Here is a 13,067-nt window from a genome sequence, read left to right as displayed (position 1 = left end):
GATTCCTAATAGCATTCTCAGTCGGTATCATTAATCCTAAATACATTCAGTATTGTACCGGAATACACTGGAAGACTGTAAGCTGCAAGAAGGGTTATTATTCAGTCATTAACACCAATGCACATTAAAAGACTGCTAGAATTCCCAAGTCAAGAACTCAGAGTGGAAATTCCCATGCAAATTAAGCGGCTTCTTACAGACTTTCAGGTGTCACTGGAGGTCAGGGTGCGCAGTTTCTCCAGGACCCCCCCTGGCTCAGAGCAGGGAGCTGTTCTGACACCTCCCTCTGTTCCAACGCCTTTCTCTGTTTTCAGCATGTGACCCCACGCCTAATTTATCAGAGCACATCTGCAGAGTTAAGAAATGCAATTATTCCAGGTATCAGCAGCGCTAGGACCACCCTCGGAGCGTTCCACAGCACGTTAATGAGTTCAACTCATTGACGATGATTGTAATTTGCAATAATGAGTTCAACTGATGGACTCCGAAAGCAATGCCAGCACTGTTCAAAGTGCTTTGCTAACGTGGATGCCCAGCAGCAGCCAGGATACGGCTCTTCTCTGATACCCAGAGCATCTCCAAGCCAACTCGCTGCACCATACACAAGGCTCATGTCACGCAGTCACACCACAGTCACACCTGTGCAGACCTAAACTAGGATCTCCCAGGCTGGATGTGCAGCTAGTTGCCAGAAGTGCAAAGTTTCATTGCAAACATTTGCCATCACAAAGGAATGCAGTGCAACGAGCAGCAGCAGAAATAATTCCTAGCTTAAACTCTTCACCTTTCTCTTCTTACATATTCACAGCCTCACCCCACGATCTCCAATTTTTATAATGACTTATGAAGTTCTTAACCTGGAATTTCTCCTGGTACCTCCCAACTTTTTCCAGCTTTGCAGCAACCTCTAAACAACACAAACCCCTGGCACTGACCTCAGGGCCGTATTTGCCTTGCTGCAGTTCCCCAGCGCTTCCCACCTGCCTTCAGGAATGCTTTTCTACCACCAGAATCTCACAGCAGGGCTCTGACAGCAGATACCCTAAGACCAAACTACATTCTTTCAATTCTCTGTGAATTTACAAGTTGTTTTGAGAGGCCCTCCAGCACGGCTGGCTCCCACTGACCTGAAGGACCGCCTCCTTTCTCTTTGCAGCCATTCTGTCACAGCAACAGCGGTCGCTGCACAACGCTCCGCCGCCGTCTTCTAATTATGTCTTCTAATCACGTGACTCCAACTGCTGCCAACCTGCACCACAGAGAGAGTTTTACCTGTCGTTGCTTCTCTACCCAGCAGGACTCAGCAAGAGCAGGGCTGGAACTGAGCGCTGCTGCAGCTTCAGGACCAAAACTACAACAGTGGGACTCCCAAGCCTGCAAAGGAGCAGACTGGGCCCAGGTACCTGTGCAGCAGCTGGCAGCTCCCCAACGCTGCTATGGCAGCACTGGGCGGAACAGCAGCCCAGCCCTCCCTGCTGCCCTTCTCCTGCCCCACTGCTGTGGGAAGCTGGGCTCCCTCTGCTGTGAGCCCCTCTGCCTGGCCGACCCACCTGGCTCTGCCTTCTGCTGCATGTCCCCCTTCACTCCTCATCCCTCCCAAACCTAGGTCACAGAGCCAGAATCACCCCATCGAGCACAGGGGAGAAGCTGCCAGCCCTTCTCCAAACACAGCTCCATGGTAAGTTTTCTTCCCTCATCTGAAACAAGCATCCAACTGCCTGCAAGCGTTCAGGTCAACAGAGTTTCTGCTCACCCTGACTCCTGTGCCGGGCTCCTTGGTGCACACCTTAACCTGCTCCCTGCCCCGTGGCACACAGCAGCCATCCTCCAGCTGGCCACCTCCTGGCTCAGAACCTGGCTTCTGGTACAGCAGCTGCCCTCCCTCGTTGCCACCAGCAAGCTCAAGGTGACACTGCTTGGTGTCACAGGGACACGGGCAGGGAATCCCCATCACCAGTGTGGGCGAGCACTGCACTCCAGGGTGCCCCCACAGCTACCTCTATGTAAACATGAGCCCCCAGTAAAACCCCAATGATTATGACCACAGCTGAATTTTCACGTTTATACCTAACAGGTGCCTACATGTCAGAATTACTCGCTCATCCCCTTTGAAAACTTATTTTCTTGACTTCAATAACGTAACCTCATGCACTGCAATTATTCCTCTGCCTGCTATATCACTGCCTTAGGGGAGACCGACAGAGGCAGGGCAGCTACTACCTGGCTAAAAGCTGTAAAAGTTTGGGGCTTTTTGTAATATGAGATGCTTGCCTTAAGAACACAAGATGCCTCTGAGCACATCGAGTAGCATGCTTCACTACCAGGAGCTCCATTTGTGATAGCAACAACTGGCAAATTGTCTCATTTCACTTTGAGAGAATATCCCAACCAGCAAGCTGGCAGTGGTGAGGTACAGCCAAGCATGCCAGCTGCCTGATCACCAGCACACTCCAAAGCAAAACCAATCACTTGAACACATGTAACCTTTGAGAGAATGGTTATCATCACTGGACCCTGCAAACAGACATAAGGAGCAAATATACTTAAAAAATTGATTAGGTTTGATTGGTTTTCAGGAAGAGAAATGGCACAAAGATGGCAGAAATGTGATCCTCTGTGTTGCATCCAAACTCTGCTTGCTTTGGTTCTGCAAACTCTAGCTCAAGAAATGCCACTACCCAAGCAAAGCTGGCAAAGGCCTGGCCAGCACATTTGTTTCCATGCAAGCCTCAGGAAGCGACTGTGGGGCTGTGGAGATGGCACAGAGAGTGCTGACTGTTCCATGAAGTTCAGAAAAACCTACATGTTCTGGTAAAGTTTTTTTTTATTTACACTATTTTCTTCTCTTTGTACACACCTATAGCAACAGGAAAAATTATTCACAAAGCTTAACTGAAGGTAAAAATGTTCTCCATCCAACGGTTCACCCTGCCAACACCTGCGGGAAATGGCAGTTGTTCTCACGCAGCAACAAGATTGTCTGAGCATTGTTTTTATCATTTCTGGTAGAATTTAGGAACCCACCACCTCAAAAGATGTACACAGATACTTACTCACCCTTCTTCTGAACACTTTTAGGCACCAAAGTTTTATAGAACCAAACTCAGAAAAGCAAATTGGGGGAGGAGGAGGAGAAAAAGAGATGTGAAGGAACTGGAGCTCCTAAATGTACGTAGCAGGAGTGAGAACTCAGAAGCCAGATACACACTGTAAAGTTTTACATTCACAATACCTGCCTCAGAACTTTCCCTCAGGTCAAGCCAAAAGTGTATCTGATGGGATTTTATAGATAAGACTTCATTTCTGAGGTACTGCTCCTTATCAAGTTCTCACTTATTTTCACTTTCATTCTTGTTCAGCCTCCGAAGTCCATCACAGAAAAAATTGCAGAAGGACATGAAAACTTCCAGTCACTTACTGCAATGCCTGGGGGAAAAGTGTCAGGTGCTCACTTTTATTTGTCTTTCGAGAGCAGAAGAAATTACATGAAGTGTATATATTCTCCTCTGCAACCACGTGATAACAGTTATCTGATACACAGCGCATTCAAATTCCAGGCCAAACCATGGTCACATTTTCTGACACGAGTAGTGACCTCTGAAAGAAGTAAGGCTGTCACAATTTGATCTTCTCATCAGAAATTAAAGATGAAGATACTTATCAAACCTGGTTAGCAAAGTTACAGACCTCTCTTCTTGCAGCAGCCTTCCTGAAGCTCAAGGTAACATATGAAAGATTTGGTTTAAGACGTAGGCTGCAACCCTTAGCATGCCTGTTAGTGCTGTGTAGATACAGTGTGTGGAGGTTGACTACTGAAACTATGGCCTAACCTGAAATTAGAAAGTAGACACGGGAAGAAAGCAACAACCCTGAACTGCACGAAGGAGAGCTCCTTCTGCTCCATTAGCTCCTATGCATATCTGAATCCTGAAGCCACTGGGGGGGGTCTTGCGTTCCAATCTAACCTTACACACAGTCTTCATTTGTACCCAAATTTTTTTCCACACTTACAGGCACCATTTCAGGAACTTACAGACAATTTAAGCTTCTGAATACAGTAAAATCCCATCACATCACCCAGGTATCCAAATCCATGCATGTGTGTATATCTGTACATATACACACAATTTATAGCAACATGACTGAGCAAAAACAAAAAAATATATAATTTCAATCTGTTCCCCAACTTAATGCACCCATTAATAGAAATAATTTGCATGTTGCTTAACTATGACTGAAGGTAAAGGATGCAAAACAAAAAGAATCCCTTAATCAATCACTGCTTGCCAGGTCCTTCTGGTCTTGTGAAAGTGTAGCTTTTGCAACATGTTCTCTCTACTGATACTAGGGATCAGCAAGTGTGTATCATTAGTGAAATCAACTAATCCTTCAGTAATTATCTGAGAAAATTCTTGGCTTCTACAGCAAGAGCTCATGCCTGCTTATATTGCAGCCACCTCTCACTTCCCCCAAAAGTCAACAGTCATGCAAACTCCAAAGCATGAGACTTTCTTCCAAAACTGTGCAGGGCTGCAGAACAATCCTGCTGACCCATTCTGCTGATTTGAGTACTTCGTCAGTACTGAGTGACCCTGTGTGGCAGGACAGTGCTAACTCTTGGATCCTGTCAGTAGAGAATGTGCTGCTTATAATTTGGGATATATGGGATATATGTCTCCCCCTATTTTCCTCTTTGAAAAGGAAGTATAATGTAAGTTAAGCTGAAGTTCAGAAATGCATATATTTTACTTAAAAACATTCATCTGTTCAAAATTCAAAATAAACTTTATGGGATACAACAGTTTTCGTTTTTTTTTTAAATAACATTTCATTCAAACTGTATATAATTCATTGAAGTATTCGTACAGCAAACAATGGTTAACCCTTGAAAACCTGTAGAAAAAGATTTTCACACAAAAAAAGGAAAAACAAAATTGAGGTATCACACCCAACACACGTTCATCCAAGCACACGCACACACTCAAACGCACTCACACACATCCACACACACAGGCTGCAGCAAAAGCAGAAAATTGTAGGCCCAAAAGGAAAATGATGACTGATTGTTCTATTCCAAAGTCCAGGTAGCTCAGGAAAAAAGAAACAAACAAACCAAAACAACCCCCCAAGAGTCCTCTGAGTAAAGAAACTACCTCAAAAAAATTCTCAAGTGCACTGGAGACCTGATCATTTAAACTGTTTCTGCAAAGCAGCTCCCTGCACCTAAGAAAAATGCAGCCCAAGGTGACTTGTGCAAATATAAGGAGTCAGGAATATTTCCTGCTGTTCCTTAAGTAGACATGAGGGGTGTCCATAGATTCCATTAGCCTTTGATCATGCAAGATACTGTTGGAGTGCTGTCTTCGCCCTGTAAGAGAAAAACAAGCTGTTAATTGTTGGGTTCTGGCTTTATCGTCAACGACTGTGTGAGCAAAACTACATGTTACATCAGCAAGACAGGGAAGATAACCAGTGAGGTGACAGGAAACTGAATAGCTGCCTCCTTCATTTGGAAGGATCTCATTGGTGGTGCAGTGTGGGCTGTAACAGTTCAAGGATCCCCCTGCACGTGAGAACAAGGCCATCTAACCACGTACACTAGATGTTCAGCATAGCCAGCGACTGTCAGATACGGTGTGGATGAGGATGTATCTCGAACCTTGAATTTTTAAACAAAGAAATCCCCCTTCAGTTGGTGAAAAGCAATTATTTTTCTGTATGCTACAAATGTACCATGAAAGCAGTGACTGCAGCTGAGAAATGAACCTGTCAGTATCAGGAACACAGCCCACACGAGAAGCACATCATTCCTGTCAGTAAGACTGCCCCTACCAACGCCACACAGTGAGCTGAGAGGGTAAGAAGCAGCAGTCAGAACAGCACAATTGATGCAATCTAACTTTGCATGACATTTTGGCTACAAATACCTCCCAAAAAACTATGGTTACAGTTTCATCAATATTTCAGCTAATTCGGTGTTAATTACTAGGACCTGAATCGAAAATTTTGCTTCTCCTTTGAGCCCACACCTCCCAATCATGCTGTCACACCCTAAAAGTCCTTTCCAAAACCCAAGCCAACTCAGCATCCCAGAAGATCACGTAATAAAAGCAAAGATTCTCCTCTCATCGTGTTTCTGGGTTTTATTTTTTACTTATACTCACTTGTCACACAGATTTGGATCCGACGACTGACTCAATTTATGTAGGATATCTACTATTCCCATGTCTCGCAGTTTATCCTGGCGTTCTTGTGAACCTATAACAACAAATTACATTCTTGGGAATATCACCAAAAAAAACACAAAACAAAACCATATGCAGAACAGAAGAAAGGAGTGGCAGCAGAAACCAGCTCAAGGAGAGGGTATGGAGCACAGTGCAGCTAAAACACAGCGATGGAAAACTCCTTCAGCTGTGGCAACTCTGAAACAGAGCTCTAGTTTCTTTTTTGTATTTTAGTATGCATGTGTTTAAAGAAAAAAAATAATTCAAGGGCAAAATGCCACACAAATTTTATCCTAATGCAAGCAATTGAAGTCAAGCTTCTTTAATCTCATTTTTCTGATTTGGATACAAAGAACATTTAACTGGAGGTGGATTGTTAAGTCTAAGCTGTAGCACTGTGAGCAGAAAACCACTTGGAGCATAACTGTCACTGCTGAACAAAATTCCGTGACCCAAGAGAGGTGGAATAGGAATAGGTGGAATTACACTGGAGGAAAAAAATGTCTTAACAGCACCAATTTCTTTATTGAAGAGCAGCACAGTCAATAAGATCCGTAAATCATCCACCTAACAGAGTCCTCCTCCCAGCCCCAGTACTCCTCAAAGAACACCACTTCCCATCCATTCTTCTCCTTCCTGCTATGCACTGCTGCCTCCATTTGTCCTCTCCATCCCTCGCAACAAAACCACTTTTTTTGTTGTTTTGATGGTGCAGCATTCTTCAGTTCCCTCCCAGTTGCCTCCCACTACAGGTACAGGGTTACAACTCCTTTTTCCCATTCCTCCCAGTTCCAACCACAAATCATTTTACTGGTTTCAGACCCTCACTGCCCAATCCATTCAGGTCTGGGAAAAATATCTTTCCAACAAAGCCCTTTTCTAATCCATTGCCATCTAATTCTCCCCAGTGAGTCTGCTCCCTCCAACGATGAATTTCCACAATCCCCTCACTGGGATTCTTTCAGTCCAATTGTTTTTGGATTTTGCAGAAATGCTGCAGGTGAAATCTATGTGATACTCATCAGCTCTTCTTTATCGACATCATCTTCCTCCCTTCCTGCCTCAGAACAGCTCTCTACATTTTCTTCTAAGCCCTGAGCACACTCACTTCTGCCATATTGCAGAAGATAATGAGATAGGAAAGGAGTGGCAGCAGAAATCAGCTTAAGGAGAGGGGTATGGAGCACAGTTCAGCTAAAACACAGCAATGGAAAACTCCTTCAGCTATGGCAACTTCGAAACAGAGCTCTAGATTCTATAATGATGTCTCCCTTTTCTATGCTTTGGATTCCACTGCACTGCAATAATGACTACTATGCAACACTAGCCTTTTGATCAGGGTAGTAACTTGTCTGTGTATTAACAGTGAGGCTTTCTTACCTTCTTCTTCATTCCATATGAGATTAGATATACAGAACATGGCAGCAAGCTGAAGTTTAGCATTTGAATGACTCTAAATATAGAAAAAAATAGTATTCAAATTTAGAAGAAGAGATTCAGAATTTCTCACACTTACATTTTGGCATTCATCCTGTAACAAATGAAGTAGAAAAAGTTGGGACAAATTCTGTATCTATAACTTCTCTCAAAGATGACACCATGACATAAGACACTTTAATAGCTTTCAGTCAATTCTGTATGTAAGAGATCTACAGGATGCTTCTTTTTCAAGATCATTACAAATTTTCCAAGTAGGCATTGCTTAAGTCAGCATAACATTACTGTGGGAAATAACACTGGATATTCCTTCTAATCTGCCCTATAGAGCTGCACAGCATGATTTCTTAAACATAACTGGGTAGACAAGAGCTAAGTGCATGGCAACAACCAACAGTTCACATGAATAAATGCTGAAGTGTCATCTTTAATTCTGGCAAAAGATCAAAATAAAACATTGAAGAGAAATTCCCCCATACCATGTAGTATTTGATTTTCTGCAGAATGTCATCATTGGTCATAATCAATTCTTTTGCTGTTGTTCCATCTGCTATATTGGCAAGAATACATAACGTCTGAAAGAGACAAAAACTGTTAAGAATATTGGCTGCAGATCACATCCTATGATTTATACAGTTTTCCTGGCAGCTTAGAACTTTTAACAAACAATTCCTTTAATTAGTTTTAATATCTTTAATCTGGAGTTTCCAGCTTGCTTACATTTCGTCAGTGCCAAAGCGGTAACAACTGTGGTTGAACAGCCCTTCCAAAAACACAGTTTTTGCTGTTCTAAAAAATTAAGCAACATTCATTAATTCATTTCAGTGAGTGAAATTTAAGTCTCTTATGGAAATACGCAGCACGTAGAAAAGGTACAATATGTTGGAAAGGAGTCTGTTCTGTATCAGCAGCTAGAAAAAAAAACAACACATCCATGTAGTTCTTTGGATGAGAAAAGGGAAAAACAGAGGTCTGTCTGCTGATCCCTCAGAGAAATATTTTTTTTTCCCACAAGTTCTAATTACACATCTTACCTGCAGAGGTAACTCAAGCCAACCACTAATGCACCTGCTTATTTCTTGTGAATTAGAAAGGCCATCTTACAAGACAACCTTGAAGCAACAAAGCCCATGTTTGCACTACGTGCACAAGGCATTAAGACTTGCAAAGGCAGCTTTCCTGGTGCTCGGGAGGCACAGGGAGATGCTCTGTGAATTCTTCCTTTAAGAGCTGTGCAGGAACTCAGCCATGTTTTCTGTGCACGTGGCTGCAGGAGGGCTCTGGAGAATGACCAGCACGTGTGTGATGCCTTTGTCTAAGCTGCATTCACGTTAGCAGTTGCAGACATCTATTATTTCCCAAAGCTGCTGATGACACACTAACAAGTCAGTCAGTGATAAGCACCATCCTACTTGTGTGCAGTGTTGTGTGCAAGAGTTAGTTCTGAAACAAAAACACGTTATCTCTTTGCAGGGGTAAGCAAAGTGCTCTGTATACTAAGGCCCCAAAACTACATTCAGCTTTACAACAGCCTTCTTCCAGGAGGTGCACTTTCTCCTCCAAAATAATTCTCTGAGGTTGGCAGGCAAAATCACCTCCTGTTGCAATAAAGGCCATTTCACTTACTAGAGCTTTATCAAAAGCAATTTAGAAAGAAACAACTGTTTAATCCTCAGCTGTTTCACAACCATGGTTTCACTAAACTTGCTACATATTTTGTCTTTTTTTTGTGTGTGTGTGTGGGTTGGTATTTTTTCTGCTAATTTTGCATTTTAAATGGCCACAAAAGACCTCTTTACTTCAGCCCACTTTTCAGCGAGCAGAGATTTAGATCACTCTGGATTTAGGGATTACAGACATTTGCCATGCTGTTCACCATCAATATCCATTCTAAGCTCCTCTGCAATCTCCCACAGCTTCTCAATGCCCCCATTATTCACCACCACATGCCCTGTGTGAAGATAGTTAAACAGAGCCCTCATCTCTCATAATTAGCCAAAATTCTGCCGTCCATCCTCTTACTTTTGCTGTGGTAGCCTCACAGAAAGTATCTCTGTAAGCTGGCACCCTTGTGCTGCTCTAAAACCAGAGATGCTTTTCCCTGTTGGACATCTGCTCTCTCCATTTCCCTTTACTCACGTATGTTTTTATTCTTCCAGCTGTAATTTTTGAGAGCATGCTCTGCTCTTCTGATCTTATCTTGGGCTACACCAGCATGCTCTTCTCCCTGTTACTGTCTCCTCTGTTGTGAGCACTGCTGGCTCCCACAGCCCCCAGAACAGCTGAGATGCCACAGCTCCCACCAGAACACGTTCTGCCAGCAAAGCAGGCAGCAGCACTATTCTTCATTATTAACTGTTCCAACAGCTGCTGCAGGAGCAAATAACCATGAAGTTTTCCCAGCATGAAATACTGGCTTCGTTCTTTTCCCATGTCCCCGTTGCCCCCTTTCTGCCATGCCACTGCCTTACATTTAATTCTTTCACTTTTTAATTCAATTCCAACATGTTTATAATAATGCACTGAAGAGGAATTTCTTGTAGGTACTGAAGTTATTAAGTGTACAGACCTCAGTAAAATAGCCACAGCACATCATAATCCTCAAGAAAGTTAACATGATGAGAACAGTGAGCATTTTTAGATGTTTCTCAAATTGTATTCTGCCATGAGAACTTGAAACAAAAGAAAGGATACCTGTTCCTTGACTTCTATATTGTGCTCCCCTTCCAAAATGAGGGTCACTGCTTGCATGATTTGCTTCCCATGAGTACTCATTATATGGTCTATGTGCTGTCAAAGCAATGAAATATAGTTAGAAGTAATTTTCCAGACACAGAGGTGGCATTCCTACATGAATTACTTTAAATAAAGAGTAGCAACATCGCACAAAGTTCCTAGCTCATAGCAAGGTCTCCCAAAACACAAAGCAGCAGAAACACTTGGTAATATTCCTCTTCATTTGAACCCTGGTTACATTTGAGAGAGCATGATATGGGCCTTGGTTCTTGGTTCACTGAAACCTGTAGAAAACAAAGCACTGGGTTCCTATTTGGCCATAGTCTGAAGACTAAATCCTGCTGAACGCAAGCTCTCAGTATGATGCTGCAGTTAGAAAGAACCACCTTCTCTCCACTGATAACAAGAGGACATAAAAGAGGGCTAAAGAAGTGTGGCTTTTTTTTCCCCTGGAACTTTTTGGTACAGTTACTGGAACACTGCAACCAGGTTTGACATCCTCATTTAAATTAAAAAAAAATCTTAAAGGATTCAGAAAGACAAGATGCATGAATTACTTACAGTCTAGGAAAACTGTTTCAAGGTCAGAGACTTACAGGTAAAAATGTCATATGATTAAGGACTACAAACACCTGTACAAGAATTAAAGTGGTCACAAGGAGTAACAGCAAAAAAAAAAAAAAAAAGTGAAACCAGATCTACTGGAGGAACTGATAGCAAAACTCAGGAGTGACCACCAGACATAACCAGTGCACAGCACACACTGCAATGTTTTGAGCCGGAACTCCTTATGGATAAAGATTCTTGTAGGATTTCTTACAATTGCTAGCACTGGCTGTTTTTCTGGCTTTGAATTGTTACAGACAGTAGGTGAAGATGGGACAGATCAGACAAATAACACCTCAAAATAACGAGACTTCGCTGTCGGAGCTCAGGGTGAATTTAATGAATGACAGGTCGCTCTTTTCACATGAAAATCTTCACATCAAGACAGCGTAAATTCTCTATGAAGCTTATTGAGATTCAACGAGGACACATATCAGAAGATATTTTGCAGTGACCTTTTTGTAGTAGAAACACAATATGTGTTAAATGCACAGTAGAGGCTTTGTGGTATTTTTCCCCCACAAAAATGCTGGCTTGCCAAATGTTTGCTGCATGCTTTCCCTCTGTTCTTCACAGGGGATTACCCCTTGCTTTTCCTCCACCAATACCTCTTTCTCCCTGTCAAAAACAATTCATGGGCTTACATTTTCAAACCATTTTATTTTAGGTTGTAAAACGAGCGTATGCATTTTTCTCCCAAGCACACAGTCCCACAGTCAAATTCAAGAAGTCTGTACTCACTACACAGTTGGGTAAGAACAGAAATATGTCAGGTATCCTCCACACAAAGCACCTCTCCACATACTGACTCAAGTGCAACTCTCTCATCGCTATTCCAGACAAGTTTCACTGAAAGATTTTTTGGAGAACATTGTGGGAAGCTAAATGTCATGGAATTGATGATGAAATACAACTGTCTAGTCCTCTATTTGTAACAGTTACCAAGTTTCAGTGGATGAAGAATTCTTTCCAATTTTTCTGATGCTGGTTTGAACTTCTCTTTACAGATACTGGGAGAGCAGTCAGAGCAGGTAAGACTGCGCTGGGCAAGGGATCTCAACTAAAAGTCTGACCAAAAAAAAGCTCTTTTTAGGGCTAGTTTGAAGCTAGCAGTGGTGCCGCGCTGCTAGCGGGGATCTAGCAGCTTGTGGGCGGGATCTTGACTCGGCGGGGGTGGTGCTCTCTTTATCTCTGGGGCTTGACCTTGACCCATTTGTTGTGTGGATAAAAATAGACCGGTTCCCGCCCACATAACACAAGCCAGAAGGTGTGGAAAGGTGCTCTGGCCACCTAGGGTGGAGGTAGTCAGTGTGTGAGGGCCACTAGCACTTCATTGCCCATTCATTAAGGCAGCAGTGAGGAGCAGAGGCTGTGTCTTGTGTCAGCAAGGGTGGGTGCTCTTGTCTTTTTCTCAGGTGACTGGCTCTCCTGTTTACACTGACACCCCCCCTTCAGTCATGGTCCTCACCAGGAAACGTGCTTCCCATGCGAAGACTGTGGCAACCCAGACAGAGGGTCTGCTTAATAATGTGGCGGTTCAGGTCTCTGGCTGCCGGGAGTGCCTCAGCCTGCTGCTGCCGGGGGAGGATGGGAAGGATGCCACTTGTGTGCGGTGTGAGCAGCTGGATGAGCTGCTCAACCTGGTGGTGGAGCTTAGGGAGGAGGTAGGTAGACTGCGGACCATCAGAGAGTGCGAGCGAGAGATTGACTGGTGGAGTGACTCTCTGCGAGAAAGGCGCAGAGATTGCACTACCCAGACGGAGAGAACAATGGACCCTCTCTCTCATTGTAGTCAAACAGGGAGAGACAGCTTGAGAGAAGATGAGGAATGGCAGCTGGTCTCATCCCGGCGTCGTAGGCAACCCCCAAGTTCTCGACCTACCTCGGTTCCCCTGATCCCTCTCTGTAATAGGTATGAAACCCTGAAGCCAGAGGGAGAGGTGACTGATGATAATGTGGGAGCACTGCCGCCAAGCTTGCCTAAGGTGAGGCGGTCAGCTCCGCGTTTAAAGACTGCCTCCTCCAAGAAAGAAAGGAGAGTGGTAGTTGTAGGTGACTCTC

The 13,067-nt window shown here is 43.6% G+C and overlaps 1 protein-coding gene across 3 annotated transcripts in view; it reads right to left on the bottom strand.

Moving 5' to 3' along the window:
• Positions 1 to 5,334: 5,334 nt before the first annotated feature.
• Positions 5,335 to 13,067, bottom strand: part of ARMC8 (armadillo repeat containing 8) — a gene marked incomplete at both ends in the record, with an annotated part of 61,914 nt that continues 54,181 nt past the window's right edge. For all 3 annotated transcript variants that reach the window (XM_079540024.1, XM_079540026.1, XM_079540025.1), the window contains 5 exons: positions 5,335 to 5,368; positions 6,165 to 6,258; positions 7,608 to 7,680; positions 8,144 to 8,239; positions 10,359 to 10,454. In XM_079540024.1, the coding sequence (XP_079396150.1) occupies positions 5,335 to 5,368; positions 6,165 to 6,258; positions 7,608 to 7,680; positions 8,144 to 8,239; positions 10,359 to 10,454 (393 nt within the window). The remainder of the gene's footprint in view (positions 5,369 to 6,164; positions 6,259 to 7,607; positions 7,681 to 8,143; positions 8,240 to 10,358; positions 10,455 to 13,067) is intronic.

This window comes from Tetrao urogallus, assembly GCF_951394365.1.
Source record: "Tetrao urogallus genome assembly, chromosome: 9".
NCBI lineage: Eukaryota > Metazoa > Chordata > Aves > Galliformes > Phasianidae > Tetrao > Tetrao urogallus.
This window is presented reverse-complemented; position numbering and strand designations above follow the sequence as displayed.